We start from the raw sequence: 24,941 nt of genomic DNA on the forward strand, positions 1-24,941 counted from the left end.
GTATATTTTAGAAGCATCTAGAATTTCTTTACATAACATTCCCATTGATATTTTGTTGAAAATGGGAATTGTAATACTAAAGATATTATTTACATTGCTGTCTGCTCGACTTGTGGATTTTTTTATATAGGTAAAACAGAGAGACAATTAAAGAAGAGAATATATGAACATCTTTATGCTAAAGCAAGGAAGAATGCTAATAATGCCTTATTTAAACACATTTTAAATGGTCAGGGTTTTACAAAATTCAAGTTTAGTATTCTGGATATCATCCCAGTGAATCCTAGGGGTGGCTGTTGGGAATTAAATTTAGAGAAACAAGAACTGTTGTGGCAGTTAAAACTTAATGCCACAAACCCACCAGGGATTAATGAAAATTCATATATGTTGCCTATACTAAAAGTGAAGGCGCAGGAACTATATATTAAATAAAGCACAAATTTATGACAACTTGGTTGTTAGCAAACTCTTCCCTGCGAAGTTACTTATATCCAAGTTTATTTTACCTTCATTTTACTTGCATTCCATTTTTTACTGTACAGTTTTGAGTATTTAAGACTGTGGATAATAAAATTTTATTGTTAGGATTTTAATTCTAATTAATATTTTTGGTACATTCTGCAAATGTGTAAGATTTGTGTAATTATTTAGTTTCTATTAATTACGTAAATTAAGTAGATTAGGAAGCCTTTATAAACTTACTGTGCTTTTAAAAATTTGTTCTGAAGAAGTCCCTATATGCAACGGGACGAAAGCTCTTGACCTAATTTAATAAACTGGGATTTATTTTGTTTTTGTGGATACTCCATTATTTTAGTGAACTGGCTTTGTTCGTTCAGCCTGGCGAGCTGAGAGTTCAGCCATTTTGAGTTATTAATTTAGTTTCTTGGCTTTACTGTACATTGTTTTGGTTCTGTTTTGTTAACTACATAGGCCAAAAAATTACGGAATGGGATAATAATCTAAAAGCATTCCATGTTTAGGGAAGGTGATGTGGAACACACAGGGTCTTAGTTGAGGTCTGTCCGAACCCCAGCAAATGTAAATGGCAATTTGGAAGGAGGAAGGGAGGGATGTTGAACAGGATAAAAATGAGAACACAGATCAAATGTTATGGCAAGTACAATACTATTGTATCCAGTGTTGTCTATTTTCGTCCTATTCAACATCTGGGACAAAGGCAGAAGATGCGCGGGCTCTAGACCGCACATCCAACTTCTAATGAGAAACAAAGGTAAGAACTGTTGACCATGTTGCTGTTGCATAGCTGTCACTAATAGGAACTGTTTTTGAAAATGTTGTAGAAATAGTCATTGCTCTAGTGGAGTCAGCCTTAGGTTTTGAATGCAAAGGCAATCCTAACGTTTTATAAACAATGGAAATGCAGTCTGCCAATCACTTAGAAAGTATGACTTTTGATACATGTTGTCTTTGTTTTGGAAAAGGACACAAAACAGCCACTCTGACTTTTTAAAATTCTTGGTACAGTGTAAGTAAAATCTGAGCCGTCTGTCTGCGGGCATCTAAAGTATGAAGCATGTTTTCACTTTTGGTCAAGAAATTCAGAAAAAAATACAGGTTAAGTCAATATATTGATTAAAAATTTGTTTCATATGACATTTGGGAGAAAGAAAGGTTTCCATTCTCAGTAGTACACTTTCTTTATGGAAGATGAGAAAGGAAGGCTTGCATGAAAGCACTTGTAATTTCGAAACTCATCTAGCAGAGGTAATGGCAAGCAGAAAAATGGTCTTCCAAGAAAAACTTTAAATTGGCTGAGGCCGTGGGCTCAAAAGGTTTCTGAGTCAACAAATGAAGCAATGATGAGATATTCCATGGACAGACTGAATCTGGAACAGGAAGTCTAAACAAAAAGGTTCCTTTAAGGAAGGCTTTAGATAACCTAAGAGGAGCAATAGATGAGTCATTATTGTCTTATGTAAAAATAAGAAATGGCAGCCATTTGAACCTTTATAGCAGAATCTCTGAAACTCTGTCGAAAAAGTTCTGAAAGTAGTACCTAAACCTTTTGAAAATGCCCAAGTAGAAAACATTTTTCACTTGCTCTTGTCTTTTTTGTTGATTCTTTCACAGAACATATTACATGGACCACCAGAGAAGACAGCCTGGTGTTTCTGGCTAGGGGTGAACTTGGAGAAACCTTGTGGTTAATTTCATCTGTCTGGAATGCCTCTACTGAAATGGGATTCAGCAGTCACGGTGGTGCAGCAACTGAGGCCAAAAGAAAGGGAACCATATCTATCAGGGTGAGAATGGGGCAATGAGGTAAGATTGGTCTTGCACCTCAATGCTTTCTATATGAATTTTGTCTGAAGAGGAATTGGTAGAAAGGTGTATAGCAGACCCGGGGCCAAATGTGGAGTAGAACATCTCCCAGTCACTGTCTCTGTGGAGGGATGAGGGCAAAGTGACTGCTCCATTTGTTGCTTAAGTAGGAGGCAAAGAGGTCGAAGCAAGGTAGGCCCCAGCAGCTGAAACTCTCTGTTGCCAGCCACTGTCTGTTTGAGAGACCATTTGTGAAGGTAACTGGAAATACCTGCTCAGTCTGTCTGCTAGTACATTTGATGTCCTAGGAATGTAAATTGCTACTGAAAAGTAATGGGGAGAAAATAACCACAGTCAAACTCGTATGGCCTCCTGATAAAAGATATGAATGTGCTCCACCTTGGTTGTTGAAGTACCACAACACAAACAAATTGTCTGTGTGAATGGAAATCACACCTTTGAAAAGGGAGTCCTGAAATGCCTGCAACTCTGGGATGACTACCCTTATTTCCAAGACAATGAAGTGAAGTTTGGTCTCCAAAGGTGATCAAGTATCTTAAGCTGTCTTCCCTTCAAAATGCCCATATGCTAGAAGGGAAGCGTCTGTGGTTACTTTTGCATGGGGAACAGGTGGTCAGAAAGGTGTCCATTCTATCACTGATGGAAACGTCATTCACCACCTTATATCATTTCTAGATACCTGAGTGAGAGAAATTCTAATGTTGAATACTCTGTAACCACTGGACGGATAATGTCCACCCCAGCACTCATGTCATATCCTGCTAATAGTCCCAATGTAATGGCAGAAGCCACCAGACCTAACAAACGGAGAATCAATCTTGCCTCTGGGCAAGGATAATGAACTACCAGTCTTAACAACTGGACCCTTGAGATTGAAAATTTGACAATTTGTTGAACTGTGTCTGACATCCAATTAATTCTATATGTTCTGTGGGTGGCAATTTGCTCTCTCATTATGAATGATTGCTATACTTAATTGGTCTGCAAGACTGAGCAGAAAGTCTTGGTGCTATAAAGTACAGTTATGTACACTTACCATAAGTGTAGATGTTGAGTGTATTCACTGTTGCAGTCATTACACTTGGGTTATCTTGCTGGCAGGCTACCCTCAGTCGGCCTGAATTCCAAAGTCTAGGTCCGGCGTCGGTTGCTGTCACCTCCTCCCTGACGTCAGTGCGCCAGGGGAATAAAAGATACAGCTGACGCCATTTTCTTCAGTTTTTCTTGTGCCAGATGTCAGGTGCCCTCAAAAAGGAAGGCTAAAAATATGCCAATAAAACATGCATGCATCAAAATATATAATACCATCATTTACAAGCAGATACACCACATAGGTTGTATAGATTAGAGAAGTGCAGCCAAGTTCCAGCAAAAAGAGAAGGGTGATGGTGGGTGGGTAACCTGGACTGCAACAGTGAATACACTCGAACATCTACATTTATGGTAAGTGTAGTCAACTGTACTATGTTCTTCGTGTTTCACTGTTGCGGTCATTACACTTGGGTTGAATCCCAAAGATATGGTTGGGAGGCTGGAGCTAAATAGCATTAGGAGCGGTTATGAGGCCTTGCAGAACTGAAGTGGCAAAGCCTGCCCTGGACTTAAGAGTAGAGTGGTAGATGATAGTGCTTTGTAAAGGTGTGCACTGAACTCCAGGTAGCAGCCTCTAAAATATCTTTGGTTGAGGAAGGCTGCTGAAGTGGCTGCTGCTCTGGTTGAATGTGGCATAATGCCCTTGGGCACTGGCTTGCCATGCTGTGAATAGCAGAAACGAATGCAGTGGCCTATTCACTTTGAAACAGTCTGCTTTGAGATAGCCTTTCCTTGTGATCCTGCAGCATATGCCACTAGTAGTTGCTCAGTCTTTCTGAAAGCTTTGGTTCTGTTCAAGTAGAAGCGTAGCTGTCTGTGCATGTCCAAAGAATGCAGAATTCTCTCCCCCTTATTCTGTGGGTTTGGATAAAAAGTAGGTAGATAAATAGTTTGGTTAAGGGCCACACTGGACACTACCTTAGGCATAAATGTCGGGTTTATCCTCAGTGAAACCCAGTCTGGATAAAAAACTGATAAAAGGTTCCACAGCCATGAGTGCCTGTAGCTCTGAGACTCATCTTGCAGAGGTTATTGCTAGGAGTAGAGCTGTTTTCCAAGATAAAAACTTTATATCAGCTGTAGCGGCTGGCTCAAAAGGGGGCAGAGTGAGTTTTTCCAAAACATACTTGAGGTCCCATGCAGGTATTGCTGATCTCCTTGGAGGCCTTAAGTTTTTGGCTCCTCTGAGGTATTGCCTTAACAAAGGATGAGAAAAGATTGGTGGCTCTGTATTGTAATGAGCCGAAATGGCAGAGGCATGAATTTTAATTGATAAAAAGGATAGGTCTTTGTCCAGCATCTCAGTTAAGTATTGTAAAATCTGAGGAATATTTGGTACTGCTGTGTCAATTCCTTGTGCCTGGTTCCAGGCACAGAATCTCTTCCATTTTACAGCATAAGATTTTCTAGTACTAGGCCTCCTGCCCTCCAAAATGACATCCATCACCGCTTTAGTGAGAGGTGTGTTTTGTATGACTACATTATCCACCATGCTGCCAGATTTAAGGTCTTTAGTTGGCTGTGCAGGATCCGATTGTTTTGTTGGGACAGTAGGTGAGGTATTTAAGGTAAGGTCCAGGCTGGGCATTGAGACAAGTTCCTCAGGATTGGATACCAGTACTGGTGGGGCCAGTCTGGGGCAATCAGAATCATTTTTGGCTTCTCTCGTCTGTCCTTTAGGAGTACCTTGGGGATGTCAGGCAATGGAGGAAAGGCATATACTGTTAAGTTTTTCCAGCTGAAAGAAAGGGCATCCACTTTCCATGCTTGTTTGTGATGAGACCTTGTGCAGAATCTCTTTAGTTGGCAGGTGTGAGGAGAGGTAAATAGGTCTATGTCCGGGCATCCCCATTTCCTTGTTATCATGTTGAAGACTTGTAGATCCAATTTCCACTCGTGGGGATCCATAAGGTTTCTGCTTAGTTCGCCTGCCAGAGTATTTATCTTTCCTGGCAGGAATTGTGCCTGCAGATGTACTTGGTAAGTCAATGATGTGTCCCACAAAGTCATGGCTAGTCTGCAGAGGGGGGTAAGAATGCGTGCCTCCCTGCTTGTTTATGTACCACATGACCGTGGTATTTTCTGTCTATCAATTGTTGTCCCAGATGAAGAAGTTCCTTGAGGGCTGTCAGGGCATTCTGAACAGCTAGCATCTGTTTTTGATTGATATGTAGATGCATTTGGTTGGCGGACCATGTGCCTTGAATACATCTTCCTGCCATGTGTGCCCCCCAGGCATAATCTGATGCATCCGTTGTCAATGTCTGCCTGGCTGGGGTAAAGTGAATGGCTGGCCCTTGTTCTGGTGACAGGCCTTCGCCCACCATCGAAACTCCTGTTGCAGGCAGGGAATGAGAGTAATTATTGTTTCCAGGCTGTGGCAATGCTGAGTCCAAACACTTTTTAGGTACCATTGAAGTTTCCTCATATGCAGTCTTGCATATGGAATTAGTTGAATGCAGGATGCCATGAAGCCCAAAGCCTGGAGAAATTTTTCTTGCAGATAACTGGCCTTTGTTGCCAACAGTGTGACATAGGTAGTCAGTTGCCTTTGTTTGTCTGGCGTGAGATAAGCCATCTGGGCAGTTGTATTTAAGCTTGCACCCAGGAATATCATCTCTTGAGAGGGTACTAGTTTTGATTTCTGTTCATTGACTGTGTACCCTAGGCATGGTAGTAATCTCTTTACAAACGCCAGATGCTGTAGTAGAATGCCCTTGTTCTCTGCTTGCATGAGGCAGTCATCCAAGTAAGGATATATTTGTATTCCTCTTTGTCTGCAGAATGCAATTACTGGTGCCAGGCACTTTGTGAAGACCCTGAGTGCAGTAGATAAGCCAAAGGGAAGTGCAGAGAATTGGTAGTGCATTGAGCCAGCTTTGAATCTGAGGTATCTTCTGCATGTTTGCCTGATTGGGACATGCAGGTCTTTTAGGTCTAAAGTCACAAACCAAGCCTTCTTGCCCAGCATGGGCAGACGCTGCTGTAAGGTCAACATTTTGAATTTTGGTATATCCAGATATGTGTTTAGAATAGATAGGTCCAGTATTGGTCTCCAGGCTTTGTCCTTTCTGGGTACCAAGAACAGTCTTGAATAAAATCCTTGTCCCTGCTCTTGTTCTGGTACTTGTTAAATGGCCCTCATGTCCATGAGGGATGAGACTTGTTTTTGTGCCTTTGCCCATTGTTTTTTTGGTAGGTCTGGCCAACTGTTTGCCTTGGCAGGGTATGAAAGTGAAACTTGTAGCCCTGTGACACTATGTCTAAGACCCATTTGTCCTGGGTTATTATGTGACAATTTTGAGAAAAAAGTGCTAGTTTTCCCCCTAAAGGTGCTGCCAGAAGAAGTGCTTGGCGCAGGCAGGGGGAAGTCATTGGGACTGTTTCCTGTAAGGCTGTGATTTGTCTTCTCCACATTTGGAGGTAGAAGCACCCCATTGTTTAGACCTGTATGAATCTTGGGGCTGGGATCTGCCTCTTGGGCATCTGTATCTGCCCCTTTGTGGTCTGTCTGACACTGGAAAGGACCAATTCTTTGTAGGCCAGTGTCTGCTAAATCTTGGAGGCTGTACCTGTAAGAAATCCTTGACTGTTTGCATAGATTTAGCTTTGTCTTCCATTTTCTTTAACACCTCTTCAGCTTTAACACCAAACAAAGTATCACGCTGTAATGGAGCATCTAATAATTTTGCTTTAACATGATCTGGTAAATTTTGTTCCTTTAACCAAGCATGCCTCCTAATGACAGAACCCATGACAGCGGCCCTGCAGGAGGCCTCCAAAGAATCAAAACCACATTGCAACGTATGCTTTCCAACTTGCTCATCTGCATGTAATAAATCCTGCATTTCTTTGTTTTCTGCACCTTCAGAATTAATCAACATTTTCTGTTTAAGCAGTGACATAATATATACTGCTGATATTTGAGCATATGAAACCGACAATTTAAAGCCCTTATAGCCAAGGTAGCAGAGGTGTAAATCTTCTTTCGCCATCTGTCTAATGCCCTTGGAATCCCTGTCAGAGGGGGTAGGGTTTTTTGCAGTGGATGCCTTTACCCCTTTGGGACCCTGGGAAATAGTTTCTGGGTCAGCAGCAGGGTTTTTGAAAAGGAATGTATGCGAGTCAGGCACCCTGTAGTACCTGTCCGGCTTAACAGGAGATGGAGGTAAGGAGTCAGGGGTCAGACTGGACTCTGAAAATACATCATCTACTATGTCTAGCACAGGTGGAATAGCTAGGGGCCTGTGGTGTGGGAGTAAAAGGAAGTCTCTGAGCCTTTTCTTAGATTCAGAATAATCTTGGCTCTCCCAGTGCAAATGTTCCCTCATGGTATGCAAGGTTTCCCCAAAAGAGTAATCCTCAGGAGGAGAGGCTGAAGGGATGGATTCTTCAGCATCAGAATCCTCATAGGGAGGAAGAGAGTATTCCTGATCAGAAAAGGAGTCTGAAGAAATGGAAACCTGATTAGAAGATTCATATTCTATCTCTTGCCTAGGCCTCTTATCAGGTCTTCGGCCATTTTGAGCATCTGTTTTTTGGGCATGAAGGCCTGACCATGAGGCTGTTGTACTTGTCTGTTTGTCTTTAAAGATGCTTTAGTCTTTGCTTTTGTAGCTGGAGTCGCATTAATGTACAATTGAGTAGGTCTGAAAACACCCTCAGAAGCAGATGCCTGCTCAGCGGCTTCGGACCCATCTGAGGGAATATTTTTTAAAGGTCCAATACCTTGAGCTTCCAGTGGCCTAGGCGACTCCACATGGGAGTCTATAGCAGCCTGCGGGTCCAAAGTAGCGGGCATCAGGGGCTGCGAAAGCACCTCACTGAGAGGTGGCGAACCGGCGACTGGCTTAGAAGAAGCCTCGTCGGTTTTAGACCACGGATGCCTGCCCTTTTCTTTTTCTTTGCATTTCTTGCGAATTGCGGTAGTTGGTTGGCTATCCGACGGCATCGTGTAATTAAATCTTCTGCCAAAATAGTGAAATACAAAATTGTACCGGCGCTTTATAGTGCGCTGGTTAAATCAAAACTGACAAGCAACGTCGTGGTCAGGGCCTACGCAAGGAATACAGTAAGAATGAAAATCCTTATGAGGTATTTGCTTCCCACAAGAAATACAATTATTAACTTTTTCTGACATCGGTCTGGAGCAAGTAAAAAGTTTTCCCCAACGGGGTACTTAGCTTTTAATGAAAACTTCGGATCTGAAATTCGAACACGAAAATCTCAGGAGTCGGCCGACCGGCACTTGCGAACTGCTTCTGCTTCGGGCACCACGCAGCAAGAAAGACTGAAGAAAATGGCGTCGACTGCATCTTTTATACCCCTGGCGCACTGACGTCAGGGAGGAGGCGACAGCAACCGACGCCGGACCTAGACTTTGGAATTCAGGCCGACTGAGGGTAGCCTGCCAGCAGGATAACCCAAGTGTAATGACTGCAACAGTGAAACACGAAGAACATCAGGAGATAACTGGTGTGACGCCCCTGCACTGGCCCAGTAATCAAGGAGCCTCAATCCTCACCACTGGCAACAGTGGGGAACGTACACATTGGGAGGATGACAAGTACACACACAGTAAATGGCAATTTCCCTTAAGGGCACACAGAGATGACAGTCAGTTTCGGAATGGTTTATCCCTCTTTCTCCACATCCCCAATAAGACTCCCCACTGGCACAGCTGTAGGGTTCAGATCTCAGCTGAGTGGCCATACCAAGATCTCTACTACCCTCTCTGTCTGAGTGCTTCGTCTCCTGCCCAAGTAGCTGACATGCACACACACACACACACACACACACACACACACACACACACACACACACACACACACACATATGCACTCTCACTCAAGGGATAGGCTGGCATAGGTTAAATAGCTATACCCTCTTCTGCCCAGACTACAAGGTAGTTTTCACTGCCACCAGCTACTTTAAGGCCCTTACAAAGGGTGTCCAATCCTACTGTGTAATGTTACTATTAATACAAATGGTAGTCTAATGAAGAGCATGGCTATTTAGGAGTGGCCTGTACAGTGTCACTAAAAACAGATATGCAAGTTACTCTAAGAGCTTAAATATCTCTAAGCAGACCAGCCACGATTGAAAGGTTTAAACATATTTAATAATAAATAATAAAATAAGACAATACTCAGTAAGTAATCGGTTACATCAGAGTTCAAAACCACAGGAAATATTTAAAACACTGCAGAACAGTCTCAAACAAATAAAGAAAACATCTAAGCTATACTTGACTATATTCCTGTCTGAATCTAAAAGAGTTACTATGCCCTAGAAACTTGCAGCAAGGCAAGGGCAGGTGAATGGATCTTCTAGCTGATGCTGTCAGGTCAAAAGGCAGACACAAAATGCATAGTCTCTCTCTGACAGAGTTCTTAAATTAATATCAAATATGACTGTTGGGTTAGCTTGGATGACATCACTTTGTCACCTGACTTTAGTTCCCAAGCTAAACCTCCACTGTCAAAGTACAAGCATTTTAGCATCTCCTTGTGAAACAGTACACATCTTTCAGATGCTTGCAGATCCTGGAAGTCATTAATTAGAATACTGCCTTCCCCATGACCATCAGTGTGTGTGCGCTACTAGTTCATTTTTTATTCATGCTTTTTAGTCAATGTAATAACATAGTTAGGTGATCCACAGCGTGTACGCAACCATCCTACTGCAGTCTCTATCCCTCTCTCCCTCCCCGATTTTTATTTGCTCTCTTACCCATTTTTCAGTAACTGTAATAATCTTGTTATATTTTTCGCCACTAGGTAGCAGTATATACACCCCCATACCTATAACTCATCCTAATAGCAGCCGCAACGCTGTTAGTGCTTCACTCTAGTGTAGTTTTCTATTTGTAATGCAACTCTGCTTAACTAAAATTCGCTCATTATAGAATCGTCTTTCTCTTACCTCTGAGGTTGCCAGTAGCTCCGTGCATTGTATGTGTCCAAATCAATAATTATCTTCCCACTCCTACCCACCACCATCATCTAAACATTTATAGCCACAAAACCACTCCCACTCTTAAATCATCAAATCACAGATCTTCCCTCCCACCTATACATCACACTGCCCCATACTCACCACTTTCCAATAAACCCACCCCTGTAATTCCACTCCCCTACTTCCCCCTACTACTATCCTCATTCTAACTAATACAACAAATCACCTGTACCACTGTTTTCCCTACCATTTATTCTGCCAAATCAAATAATTTCTCATTAAACCACTATGCTATTTATGCCCAAAATCGCTGTTCCCACAACACTTCTCTTCCTAACCTACCTTCACCTTCTCAACTACCTTGCTGATGCAACTCAGTCCCCCTTTTCATATAACCTCTCTCTATATCCCAAATATGAAACACACTCCACAACCTTTATTTCTCCTTACCTCTGTTCCCACAACAACTTTCTCCTTTTCCTGACCACAGAAACCCTATTCACATTCCAAACAATCCCAAACTCATACTCTCCCTGAATCTCAAACCTGACACTAAATTCATCTTCTCCCACATCTTTCAACGTATCACCATCCTTCTTTCTGGTGACATTCATCCAAACCCCAGACCCTCTCCCTGTCAGCCTTCTAACTCACCTTTACTCCCTCCACTCCCTGCAAATCCCTTCTTTTCACTACACTAAATGTCCAAAGTTTATGCAACAAGTTACCAAACTTCCATGCCTGGCTGCTCTGCAACTACAATGACATCCTCTCTATCTTTGAAATATGGCTTAAACCCCATGTTAAAGACCCCAAAATCACTCCCCCTAACTACAGCATCATAAGAAATGACAGAACCCATAAGAAAGGTGGTGGAATAGCTCTTCTTATCTCTTCCTCTCTTTATAGGTTCATAGGTTAGTACTAGGCTAACTGCCTCTATGGGCCATTTTAAGCCTAGCCAATTACCCCATGTCAGAATCAAACCCTGCACACTGTGTTTCTAAGGTAAACACCTTAACCATTATGCCTTTCACAGACACCCTATACTAAACCCATTTCCCAGTTTGCTAATGCCGAGCTAACCATGGGCCTCCTACAGATAAACAGGCACAAAAACATATACATAGCTGCTCTTTATATACCACCCAGAGACAACATCCCCATCCTTGAAGATATCCTCTCCTGGTTCTCTGCTAACATTAAGAACAAAACCATAATCTTAGGTGACGTTAATATTAGCTGGACCACCATACAATCTGCAAGCAAAACTGGGCTACAGTGCTTCACACCACAAAAATATTCTGAAAACTCTAAGCACTTGGAAATAAGCCCACGAAGACCTCTTATATATTTGTTGACCGGGAGTGTCCGACTGGACGTAGGTCCATTTTCAGCGGAGGCCCGGGGAGAAAAGCTCCACAGTTAAAACAAACAGACAGCAGTTACATTGGATTACATAGCGATTAACAATTTACATAGCAATTACTTACAACATATTTACAGATGAAGAACATAGTACATCAATAGACAACTAGAATCTTTATCTGTGAAGTACACAAAAGACATTAACAAATGTTACAATAAGAAGTTCCTGCTGCATAATAAGTACTAGGCTTAGGCTTTTATTATTTTTATTATTTTATTATTCTAGTATTAGGCTTTTTCTTTCTAAGAAATAATTTTAGATCAAATAGCACTTTGCTAATATTAGCTTTGCTCTTAGGTATAAATTTAAAGCCTTTTTATAATAGTCTGAAATATGTCTTTCCTGCTGCTGTAGTTGTATATTTTAAATCCTTTAAAAATAAATACACTACCATTTTGTTCTACTTACTAAGGGCTACTAAAAAATCTGTTTGTTCCATTGTGGCTATGTTAAAAGTTTAGTATTTAGCCAATAGATGGAGCTAGTAGATAATTTTAGATAAATCTGCATTTAGCCCGATGTTTTCATTTTAAATGTATTTGAACTAGATTTTATTGAACATTTGTATAAGAATATAAGTATTTTTAAGGCTATTTGATGGTAGACATTTATTTTATGTATTTATATAAACATTTGTCTTTATGTATATGTCAGTGTTTTTAAACAACATTCAGCTTCTTTTATGATTGCTTTACATAAAATGGTGGACATTTAATGCCCTGCCAATGAAATTGGTTTTCTAATTAAGCAACTAGTATATATACAGAGATTTTTACTCAGTATACATTTTCCATCTAAAGAAGTCTGTTGGGAGATGAAAATGCTATTCATTACTCTGTTAAAGTGTTAATGTGTATGTACTGTGACCCGAAGGGGTATTTTTAAGAGTTTTATTTTTTATCAAGTGGAGTGACTATTAAATATATTCTTATTGCATCCATAGGTCTTTGTGGGCTTTTTCCAAGTGCTTAGAGTTTCCACCATAAAATCTCCCAGAACCTAAACCTATACAACTTCACATAACTAATCAACTCGCCTACTAAACCCTCCAAAGACTGCTCCTCTGGTAGTACTCTTGACTGGATACTAGTTTCTCACTCCTGCAATATTTCTGACAGTGGTACCCTTCCCGACTCCCTTAGTGATCATCTCCCCACTTTTGCTTGTTTACCCTCCTCCATACATCTATCGCACACTTACATCTCTACTCGCTCTCTGAAAAATTTCAACCCTAATACCTTTTTCTGACTCTAAAACACAAACTGGAACCCTCTAAAAACCCTCCCTCTGGATAATGCTGTTACCTTTTTAAATAGCTACAAACCCTCCAGAATGAAAACAGTTAAATGTAAGACTGTCCGTAGAATAACCAAAGAAACCACAACCTTAATGTATCTCCGAGACAAAGCATGGAAACACTACCAGAAATATAAAACTACCACCTCCCTGTCCGAATATTAGCTACTACGCAATAAAGTAAAAAAACATATTGCATCTGACAGAAAATCCTACTATACCGTACTTCAAAATAATCATAAAACTAACCCCAAAAATTTTGGAATAGTATCTCTACCCTCCTACATCCTGTTAATAAAGATAACCGTTGCCCAGATCCTAACACCTCTGATCTTTTTTTAGCCACCCAATGTAGCTCCTTCTTTATAGACTCTATAGCCAAACTCACCACACCATTCACTAGTTTCCCCTCCACCCATCTCCTCCTCCTCAAACACCAACACTTCTCAATCCACCCCCCTTTTACTATCAAACCTTCCAACTTCCTAAAAATAGCTGCCGATGGCATAGCCTTCCTCATCACTATCCTAATAAATCAGTCAGTTCAAGAAGCCTATGTACCCCTACTCTGGAAAAAAGCCTTTATTATTCCCCTTCACAAAGGGGCAACAACAATGACATCCCCAATTTCCAACCAATTGCCATCTTATCCCATCTCAAAAATTTTAGAAAAATGTATTCACCTAGAACTATTACCCTACCTCTTAAACAACTACCTACTAACCTCCACACAACATGGATTTAGTTCTGGTCACAGCACCACCACTGCTCTCCTCTCCTTCCTCGAAATCATCAATAATGCTCGAGACTCCAGCGTTTAGTATCTACCCTCCTCCTTAATTTATCCAAGACCGTTGATATTATTTCACATAACCTTCCCCTGTCCAAACTCTAATCTCAATCTATCCATCTCATCTATCAACTGGTTCTCCAATTATCTCACTTATAGGCAACAAGCCATCAAATGGAAAAACTGCACAGCCTGGTTCCTTAATGCTCCTACAGGTGTACCACATGGTTCTATATTAGGTCCTTTACTCTAACATTTTCATAAATGATTTCCATCAGTGCATCTCAAATGCTAAATGTATCTAATATTCAGATGACTCTACGATCATCTGCTCCGCTACATCCATGCCAACTCTCTTGAAATTAACTCAAGAAGCCTCCTCATCTACAGAGGGATGGATGTTAAATAATCACCTAGCAGTTAGCGCATCAAAATGTAAAATAATATTTACACATTCAAAAAAAATACCACACTAGACAAGAACTCTTTCTCCATAACCAGCCAAAACAATACCTCTAATAAAATTGTCTCCCATACAAAGCTTCTAGGTGTCCTCATTGACAAACAGTTAAAATTTGATATTCACCTGCAAACTAATATTAAAAAAACACCAAAAACTAGGTATGCTTCATCACCACAACCGTTACCTTACTCCCCCTACTAAAGTTCTACCACCTACCTCATTCCCTCTCTCTTGTATGGTGCCCCACTTCTTACTAACCTTCAATCTTCTCTAAAGACAAACTTATCCTCCTGCTATAACAAAATCTCTAAGTTCGTTTCCGGACATAAATCCTGCACCCACCACTACAATGCCTTTCACAAATTAAACTGGCTAGAAAGTACAGTTGTGTACACATACCATAAATGTAGATGTCTGTGTGTATTCACAGCTGCAGTCATCATACTTGGGTTATCCTGCCAGGGGTAGCCCTCAGTCGGCCCGAATACCACAGACTTAGTATTTTGGTGTCAGTTGCTGTCGCTCCAGGACTGACGGCAGGTCGTCAGTGGTATAAAAACAGGCAGCCGACGCCATTATATCAGTTCTTCTTGCCCCAACTGTCAGGAGCCCCCAAATAGGGAGCTAGGTTATGGCGGAAGAACACCACCAGTAGAAAGTTGTGTCTTTCGGCTTTTCCCGGTTAGGGGTCGCCACAGTGGAACTCCGGTCCTCTAATGATTGGCAGTTGATTTTTACGTACTGAGATGCCAACCCTGACGCACAACCTTCAACGAAGGAACGCCCATTCACGCATGTCTCCACGCAGAAGACACTCTAGCTGAGAGTCGAACCGAACAGCGTCTTGCTGTGAAGCGACAATGCTACCGCAGCACCACCACCGCGGACCAGTAGAAAGTAAATACCAAAAATTCCCTGTAAGGAATGAGGGAGAGAGAGAGAGACAAGGGGGATGGAGGGTGGGAAACCAGGGCTGCAACAGTGAATACACTCGAACATCTACATTTATGTTAAGTGTACACAACTGTTCTATGTTCGTCGTGTTTCACTTTTGCATTCATCACACTTGGGTTGATTCCCAAAGCTGAAGAAAAGGGTGGAGGCAGTGAAGAAGACTTGGGGCTGGCTAGGATACCTTGCAAGACTGCAGTTGCAAAGTCTGCCCTGGATTTGGAGAAGATAGGCAGGTGGTAATGCTTGGTGAAGGTATGAAGAGAAGTCCATGTTGCAGCCTCCAGCATGTCCCTTGTGGAGACCCTTCTGAGAAAAGCTGCAGAGGTAGAGGTTGCCCTGGTGGAAGGGTACCTGTCAAATCTTTGAACGCTCAAAATTTTGAACGTTACATGGACGAGACCAAACGTTCGAAATTTTGAGTGCTTGAAGATAGACTTTCAACAGCACCGTATGGTGCAGATAGGGAGAATTTCCCTTTTCTGCACTGAAGTGCAGTCTCAAAGTTGGTATATTTAAGTAGGGGGTTGTGAGGGGCGCAGCCCCCCCCCCCATGGGGTACTTGCCCCCCTGCCAAGTGTTTTTTTCTAGGTTTTCTTTTTTTTTATGTTCGAACATCCAAATGTCGAACATTTGGTCTCGACCATGTAATGTTCGACAATTTGGATGCTCGAACATTTAACATAGACCCTGGTGGAATGCGTCCTGACCCCCTTAGGGAGCAGTTTCCCATGGTGCTTGTAGCAAAAATGGATGCAGTGTGGTATCCATTTGGAGATTGTTTGGATATGGCCTTACCCTCTCTGCCTCTGCTGCAAAGCTGACTAGCAATTGGTCAGTTTTCCTAAAAGACTGAGTCCTATCCAGGTAGAATCTGAACAGTCTGTGCACATCTAGAGAATTCAGAATTATTTCCCCCTTGTTTTGTGGGTCAGGGAAAAAGGTGGGCAAATGAACTGACTGGCTGAGAGCCACACTGGATTCTACTTCAGGCATGTAGGTTGGGTTAGTCCTGAGGGAGACCCTGTCAGCATGGAAAATGATGAAGGGCTCTACAGCCATGACTGCTTGTAGCTCTGAAACTCTTCTAGCTGATGTGATGGCCAGAAGCAAGGCTGTTTTCCAAGAGAGGAATTTTAACTCTGCTGAAGCTGCAAGCTCAAAGGGGGGTAGGGTGAGTTTTTCCAACACAAAGTTAAGGTCCCAAGCTGGGGTAGGTGCTCTTCTGGATGGCCTTAAATTGTTAGCCCCTCTTATGTACTGTTTGATGAGAGGGTGTGAGAAGAGAAGTGGCTCTGTGCTGTAATGAGCAGAGATGGCAGAGGCATGAATTTTAATAGATGAGAAGGATAGGCCCCTGTGTAGTCTGTCTGCCAAGTAATCCAGGATGAGAGGTAGGGAGGGCTGCACTGCTTCAGCTCCTTTCGCCTGGATCCAGGTACAAAACCTTTTCCACTTGTCAGCATAGGATTTTCTAGTGCTGGGGTGTCTGGCCTCACGCACAACATCCAGGACTTGTTTGCTTAGGTTGGCAGCTGGAGGAGAGGTCAGGGAATAAGCCAGGTTGCCAGATTCAGGGTCTGTAATTGTGGATGCATGAATTCACCATTCTTCTGGGTTAGGAGTGTTGGGATCTGAGGTAGTTGCCATGGTGGCAGGGGTGATAGGCTTCACAACAGTGGGTACCAGTGCTGGCATGGCCAGTCTGGGGCAATCAAGATTGCCCTTGGTTTTTCCTCCCTTATTTTGAGCAGTATCCTTGAAATTAGTGGTAGAGGAGGACCCATTGGAAGGATAGAGCATCCACTTTCCAGGCCTTGCTGTGAGGTTCCTTGGTGCAGAATTTGCTGAACTGGTGACCGTTTCTGGGAGGCAAAAAGGTCCACCTTCGGGGTGCCCCATTTTTTGGGTTACAAGGTTGAAGGTTCTGTGGTCTAGCTGCCACTTGTGTGGGTCTAGCAGGTTTCTGCTTAAGTTGTCTGCCAGAGAGTTTAGGGAGTCTGGCATGAAATGTGCTAGCAGGTGAATTTGCATGGCTGAAGCCTTGTGCCAAAGGGTCATGGCAAGCCTGCAGAGAGGGTAAGAGTGAGCTCCTCCCTGTTGATATACCACATCACTGTGGTGTTGTCTGTTTTGATCACTAGTAGCCCCGGGGAGAGTAGGGGTCTGAAAGCTGTCAACGTGTGCTGAACAGCTAGCATCACTTTTTGGCTGATGTCAGATGTATTTGATTTGGGCTCCAATGGCCCTGAATGTACATGCCGTCCAGGTGTGCACCCCAGGCATAATCTGATGCGTCTGTAGTGAGGGTCTGGGCGGCGTGGGGTTGTGAGAAGGGAAGACCCTTGTTGTGGTTGCATGCTGCTGCCCCGCAAAGAAAATATTTCCGTAGACAGGGTATGATAGTTTCCAGGTCTTGAGAGTGCTGACACCAAAGGCTTTTTGGGTACCATTGTAGTTTCCTCATATGCAGTCTGGCATATGGAATGAGTAGAATGCAGGAGGCCATGAAGCCTAGAGCTTGCAGGATTTTCCTTACGGATAACTGGGTTCTGGTGGCTAGTTGAGAAAAGTAGCCTGTCAGGTAGGCTTGGTTTTCTGGAGTAAGGAATGCCATCTGGGAGGCTATGTCCAAGTTCGCTCCCACGAATACATTTTTTGAGTGGGTACTAGTTTGATTTCTTTTCGTTTATAGTATACTCCAGGGAGGTCAGTAGGTCCTTTACAAAGGTCAGGTGCTGTGACAGCTTTTCCTGTCTGCCTTAATCAGGCAGTTGTCTAAGTAAGAGTACATTTGAATTTTTCTTTGTCTGCAAAAAGCAATGGCTGGAGCCAGGCATTTTGTGAAAACTCTGGGAGCAGTGGATAAGCCAAAGGGAAGTGCCGAGAACTGAAAGTGCATAGAACCTGCCCTGAAACGTAGATATTTCCTGCAAGATTCCCTGATTGGGATGTGTAGGTAGGCCTCTTTTAGGTCTAGGGTGTTTAACCAAGCATCCTTAGAAAGCATAAGAAGAAGCTGCTGGAGGGTGAGCATTTTGAATTTAGGAAGGTATTTAGAATTGATAGATCAAGGACTGGGTGCCAGGTGCCCTCTTTTCTGGGTACCAGGAAAAGCCTGGAATAGAAACCTTGGCCTATCTGATCTGCAGGAACAGGCTGTATTGCCCTCATGGAGAGCAGGGAATGGACTTGTTTTTTGGCCTCTGCCCACTGGTTTGGAGGAAGATCTGAAAACCCTTTTGGGGTTGGCAGAGTGTGGAAATAAAATTTGTATCCCTGGGATACTATGTTGATGACCTATCGGTCTTTGGTAATAGAGGCCCAGTTGTTTGCATGGGATGAGAGTTTTCCTCCTAGAGGCACAAGTAGTTGGGCAGAGGTAAGGGGTGGAGGTGTAAAATCATTGTGAGTTCTTTCCATAAGGGGGTGGCCTAGCACTCCTTGTTTAGATTTAGAGCTTTTTCTTCAATCTTTTTTAAGACCTCTTCTGCCTTGGTGCCAAACAAATAGTCTTTGTTCAATGGTGCGTCCAATAGTTTTGATTTGACATGGTCTGGCAAGATCTGTTCCTTAAGCCAAGCATGCCTTCTAAGTACAGAACCAGTGACTGCTGCCCTGCAAGATGCTTCTAGGGCGTCGAAGCCACATTGCAAGGTGTGTTTAGTAATTTGGCTAGAAGAATGCATACGCTCTTGTAATTCTTTATTTTCTGCACAAGCAGGAAAGGTAGATATTTTTTGTTTGAGGAGTTCCATGGTATGTTACTGGTATTTCAGCATGTGGAACTGACAAGTTAGTGCTCTGATGGCAAGAGTTGCAGAGGTGTATACTTTTTACTCCATCTGTCTAAAGCTCGGGAATTCCTGTCCGAGGAGGTGGGATTCTTAGTTGCGGTTGCTTTAATTCCTTTAGGTGCTTGGGAGATGACCTCTAGGTCAGGAGTAGGATTTTTGAAAAGGAATTTGTGAGAGTCAGGGACTCTGTAATACCTGTCAGGTTTCCTGGGAGCAGGAGGAAGTGTGTCAGGAGTCAACTGGATTCCATAAAGCCATCATCTAAGACAGGAGGAATGGCTAAAGGTCTGTGCTGTGGTAAAGCTAAGAATTCCCTGAGTCTCTTTTTATACTGAGGATAGTCCTGACATTCCCATTGGAAATGCTCCTTTAAAGTATGTAGGGTTTCACCAATTTTCTCAAAAGTTGACTTCACACTTCTTAAGACTGAAGTGGTATCCTTCAAGGCCCCTGGGCCAGTGGAAACCACAGCCCACACCGCTGAATCCTTTATAAATGCTTTCGACGGACACCTTCAAGAATGCATGGATCATGCAATCCCAAATAAAACCAAGACCCATTCCCCCAAAGGCAGGCGTCCTGCCTGGTGGACCCCAGCCATAAAGAAGCTTTACAACAGGAGGAGGAAGCTACTACATGACAGAGCAAAATCCCTAAAAGGGAAGGCATCTCTGATCAGTACTAGCAAAAATCTACGATCACTCATAAAATCATCCAAGGCCAACTTTGAAAGAAAAATCGCAAAAGACACTAAAGACAATCGCAAGGCCTTCTTTAGTTATGTTAGAAACCTGGGTGGAAACTCCCAGATATGCTGAGAATTAGTCCAAAATGACAAAAAATACACTGAACCCACAGACACTGCCAACATACTGGCAGACAGGTTCAGTGCAAATTTCTCCCCCCCCCCAAAAGGAGAAATATCTATCCCAGCAGAGTGTAGCCTCCCTGACATCTCAAATGCCCAGGTGAGAGCCGCCCTCTCCAAAGCTAAAAACACAGCATTAATGGGACCAGACTGTGTCCCTGGTTGCATGCTACATGAACTCCAAGAGGAGCTAAACCCGCACATAAGGCTGCTGTTTAATCTTAGCCTTACTACAGGATACATACACAAAGAATGGCGTACAGCAACAGTGGTCCCACTCCACAAAGGAGGTGCTTCTATGGACCCTGGTAATTACCGCCCCATAAGCTTGACGAGCCTGGTCTGCAAAGCTATGGAGAGGATCATTATGGAACTCATAAACAAAGACATTGGGGACCTACAGACACTGGATCCTACCCAATTCGGCTTTGTCAAGGGCATTTCCTGCCTTTTGAACCTGGTCGACTTTTTTGAAACAGTCACTAAGGCCATTGATGAGGGTAAGGCAGTTCACATAGCCTGCCTCGACCTTGCAAAAGCCTTCGACACAATACCCCACTCAGGCATCATAGACAAGCTCACCAGCTTAAATGTAAACCCATATGTCATAAGATGGGTTGCAAACTGGCTCAAGGACAGAACCCACAAGGTCAGAATTGCTGGAGCCATGTCAGACTCTAAGCCAGTCACAAGCGGTGTCCCACAGGGCTCGGTCCTGGGACCCCTCTTGTTCGGCATTTATTTTTCCGAGGTGCAAGCAAACATAAGAGGATTGTGGCTGACAAAGTTCGCAGATGACTGCAAACTGGGTGCCATAATCGATACTCCAGCGGACACAAGCATCCTTCAGAAAGGCCTCATAGAAACGGATAACTGGTGCCAGAGCCATGGCCTTAAACTGAACATCAAAAAATGTATAGTCATACCCTTTGGGAAAAACAAAGTACCCACAAATTACCACATAGGTGGTAATCCATTAAGTACAGAAAAAGTAATCAGGGACCTAGGGACCCAAGTTGACAGCAACCTCTCATTCGACACTCACATTGCCAAAGTGGTTAGGAAGACCTTCTATATTGCCCACCTTATCATGAAAGGATTCACATCTAGATCAAGAGAGGTCATTGTGCCCCTATACTCTTTCCTTATCAGGCCCATAATTGAGTACAATGCCCCATTTGGGATGTACCTTAGCAGTCACCTGCAGCAGTTAGAAAGACCCCAGAAGTACCTCACCAAGAGGATCAAGGGTCTCAAACATATGTCATATGCTGCCCGGCTGAAGAAACTCCAGCTCTATTCAGTTGCATACCGCCTACTCAGAGTCAATCTATGCCTGACGTACAAGGCCATGTCCAATACGGAATTAATGGACATGCTCCACCTCAGAAAATCCAAATCCACTAGAGCCACGAGAGCGAGAGATTTGAACCTCAACACAGAAATAAATAGGACGTGCTGGAGGGACAGATTCATAACCCAGAGGCTCCCTACACTCTGGAACAGGATCCCAGTCCATGTTAGGCAGAGCCCCTCACTGACTCTCTTCAAGAGAAATCTTGACGAGTGGATGGGAGATCGTAGGTTTACCCCGGGGGTAATTTCTGTGTCACTACTAGACAGAGGCACAGTAAACTAAACCCTAAATGGGCATAGTATTCTCATTCCAAGGGGTGGCGAAAGCCACACACACTCTGGCTAGGCTTATAAATGCCCTAGGGCAGATAGCCTAGTATGAACCTATGAACCTATAATGACTTGTACTACTGTTTTTATACCACTCTCTAGTGAATACTACCTTCATGCTTCAACAAAATGTGCTATACCATTGATTTATGTTTTTTATACATGTCTTGCTTTTTTATTCTGTGTATACTGTAATTTCTTAAACTGTGTAATAACTTGTGAACATACACAGATTTTTTTGTATACTGTTTAAGGAGTTTTTCTCCCAGGGCCTCCATTGAAAAAGGGCTTTTCTCGGCCCAATGGACTATCCTGGTAAACAAACTAAATAAATAAAAAACCTAGTAATCACTTCTCTTTCAAGACAATACAAAACACTTCCAGCTCTAGACATTATGTCTCCTGTTATACAAACTAACTTTCATAGCGCAATCATAAAACAATTTAGTTTCAACTATTTTCTCGAAGTTCTAAAAGTTAACTCTGTATGTTCTAGTTTCTACTGTTAAAAAATATACATCTGCACAGATACACAGTTTATATACATTTCTATTCTTTTCCAGTAGGGTACACTGTGGACATCTCCTTGAAGCTCAGTACTGTACAAACCCTGTTCAACATACACTTCTGTACCAGTAGTTTACACATAACATATAGTTCTAATACAGTTGTAACATAAGCATATGAATCATGTTAATATTCACAAATGACACATGATTATTTATAAAATTCCAGATAGCTGGGCTGACAGCGTGGCACCTGGGGATAGCAGTGATGAGCCAACTGTCTAGATACAGGAATATCTGGATCCCCTGCAGTCATAGATGAGTTGCCACCACTGCCAAAATCTTGGTGAACACTCAGGGGGGACTGTGGTGAGATCAGGCAGTAGTACTCCCAATTGGTTAAGACCAGCTCCCAGCTAGAAACAGAGGAATCTCCTGGATTGTCTTCGACACTTGATGAGGTGGAAAGCTCCCTCGACATCTACAGAGCAGATTCAATCATCCTTCCTCAAGAGAGGTAGAATGGACTGTACAGTAACAATCCAGAATCTCATTTGTTTGACAAATAGATTGAGGTGGCTGAGATCCAGTATCGGCCTGAGATTCCCTATCTTCTTTGGAATGAAAAAGAACCAAAAACAGACAAGATTTTAACTGGTCTGGGGGACTGTTGGATGACTCTCTTGTTTAGCAACTTTAACACTTCAATTGCTGTGGATTCTAACTAACTGGGTGGAATATCGGGAATCTTCGATCTTTTCTTTGGGGGATACAAAAAGTTATGGTTTGCCAGGCTAGAGGGTGTACGGGTAAGCATTCTCCGACTGCCTCCACAGTGCAGCAGCCAGGCAACTCTTCAGGGGAACTGGTAGGGTTTCTCAGTGAAAGGCCTACAAAAACCCTGGCTCTGCAATCTGCTTCTGCCTCTTGGGCGACATCCATTCAAACTGCCTCCTCCTCCTCCTCTGCCTCAAGGAGGTCTACTGCTAGAGTGTCATGCTGAAAACCTTGTGATGTTCTGAACCACATTTTCTTACTTTCCCTTCGATTCCTGAATAGGATCTTTGTGGGGTGGAGAAATGGACTCCTATGTTTTCTGCTCCTGGTAAGAGTAATTTTTTACCTTGGGTCCAAAGAGCATGGAACCATTGAGAGGCGCATTAATAAAGAACACCTTGGAGGTGCCCAAGAAATCCTGACATCCAAGCATGGTGATGTATGGCAATGTCTGTACCAGCTACTCTTGACATGCCATCTGCTGAGTTTGACATCAGTCGCATAGCAACACTGGAGGTAAACTGAAAGGTAGACATTTTAGCGTTCACTGTCTTTTGGATGTCGAACGGCAAATTGCCTGAAAGAGACTTTTGATACCTCCTTGATCAAGTCCCTTTGGTAAGGAGTCAAATGAGCAAAACAATTCAGCATCCAAACCGCAAAGGTTGCTGAAGCATAAGTCCGTTTCCCTATTCAGTCCAATGCCATGGGCTCCTTGTTAGGATGGTGAACACATGAACTTTCCTTAGGTAGTTCATTGTTTGTGGCTACTGTTACCACCACGCACCTACTGGTGGGCCCTTAGGCCAGTGTTTCCTGTCTTTCAGAGCTAAGGGGATTCTGTCCAGTTTCGTGGAGATGGTCTCTGTAATGTCAGGGTCCTTACAAGTCCTCTGTGTAATGAAGTTTATCAAAGCATCAGGAGGGAGTACCACCCAGAACACAGATGGGCTAGGCCTAAAAGCTTCAAGAAACATGGACTCATCCAAAGGAGTTTCAGTAGACTATCCCCCCTCTGCTTCATCAATTCTACGATGTCCTCAAATGTAACAACTTTGAAAGGGGGTCTGGGGGATCCTCTCCATCATCCAAATCCATGTTCTCAGTGACCGACTCAGGCAAGGAGTCTATATGCTTGTCTCTGGGACTCTACCGGTGACGTATTGGAATCAGACGGGGAGCTCGAATGTCAAGCTGTCTTGAAGCCCACAGGTTCTGTCTGTCCTTGTCAATTCAAATGAGAAAAATGAGGCATAGGATCTGCTGGGTGTCAGGATGGATCTGAACTAAGTGCACACACCTGCCTTCTTGGACCAGACAAGGCTTTTCCGCAGCTTCAAAAGCTGACTCTGCCACTGGAGCTGAAGAAATAATTCCCTAGTCAGCCAACTTGGGGACTTTCCCAGCTCCATTGGAGATTGTTTCAAAGGAGGACCTCAGAGCTAAGTTGTCAATTATTGAACACCAAGCAGAAGGAATGGCTCCAAAACCTTTGGTGTCAAGCTTTTGGCTCCAGGATGTGTTTTATCCCAACAGCATTGCAATCAAGAGAGTAAGGGAAGAAGCCAAAGTCTCTAGGGCTATCAAATCTGACAGAGGTGCGCCAGAAGTATTCGGATCTACAAAAAACAAATCCAAGTAGGAGCCGGAATTGGTGCAAAATGCATCAGGGTAATTGGGGCTGTTGCCAGGACTCCAATCGGAGATGTTACTAGGAGGACCCCAGCTGGATCTGTGTCCTCAAGAATTTTCTCATCTAGTCGACATCCATTTCAGTGAGACCTCTGGTGGAACATTCACACCCAAACAATGAAGCTACAAACACAGGTCTCAAAGGTAACTTATGCAGCAATATTGGCAAGTGCAACAGATGACTCACTGGTTTGGAGAAAAACTAGTTCTAGGGGAGGGAGTTCAGATCCAGTGGCAGATGAATCCAACTGCCTCAAAGTTTTAGGTGTTGGACCCAACAAACTTGCCAAATATGGAGATTTTTTCTCGATTTCTCTGTTCTTTTTTCTC

General features: G+C 43.0%; 1 protein-coding gene across 1 annotated transcript in view; it reads right to left on the reverse strand.

Moving 5' to 3' along the window:
• GTF3C5 (general transcription factor IIIC subunit 5) overlaps nt 1–24,941 on the reverse strand; it is a 761,534-nt gene that overhangs the window by 310,188 nt on the left and 426,405 nt on the right. Inside the window, exon 7 of the mRNA XM_044058829.1 lies at nt 3,046–3,068. Coding sequence (XP_043914764.1) covers nt 3,046–3,068 — 23 coding nt within the window. The remainder of the gene's footprint in view (nt 1–3,045; nt 3,069–24,941) is intronic.

The sequence above is a fragment of the Protopterus annectens genome, chromosome 16.part0, assembly GCF_019279795.1.
Source record: "Protopterus annectens isolate FY-2018-M chromosome 16.part0, PAN1.0, whole genome shotgun sequence".
In the NCBI taxonomy this organism is placed as follows: Eukaryota; Metazoa; Chordata; order Ceratodontiformes; family Protopteridae; genus Protopterus; species Protopterus annectens.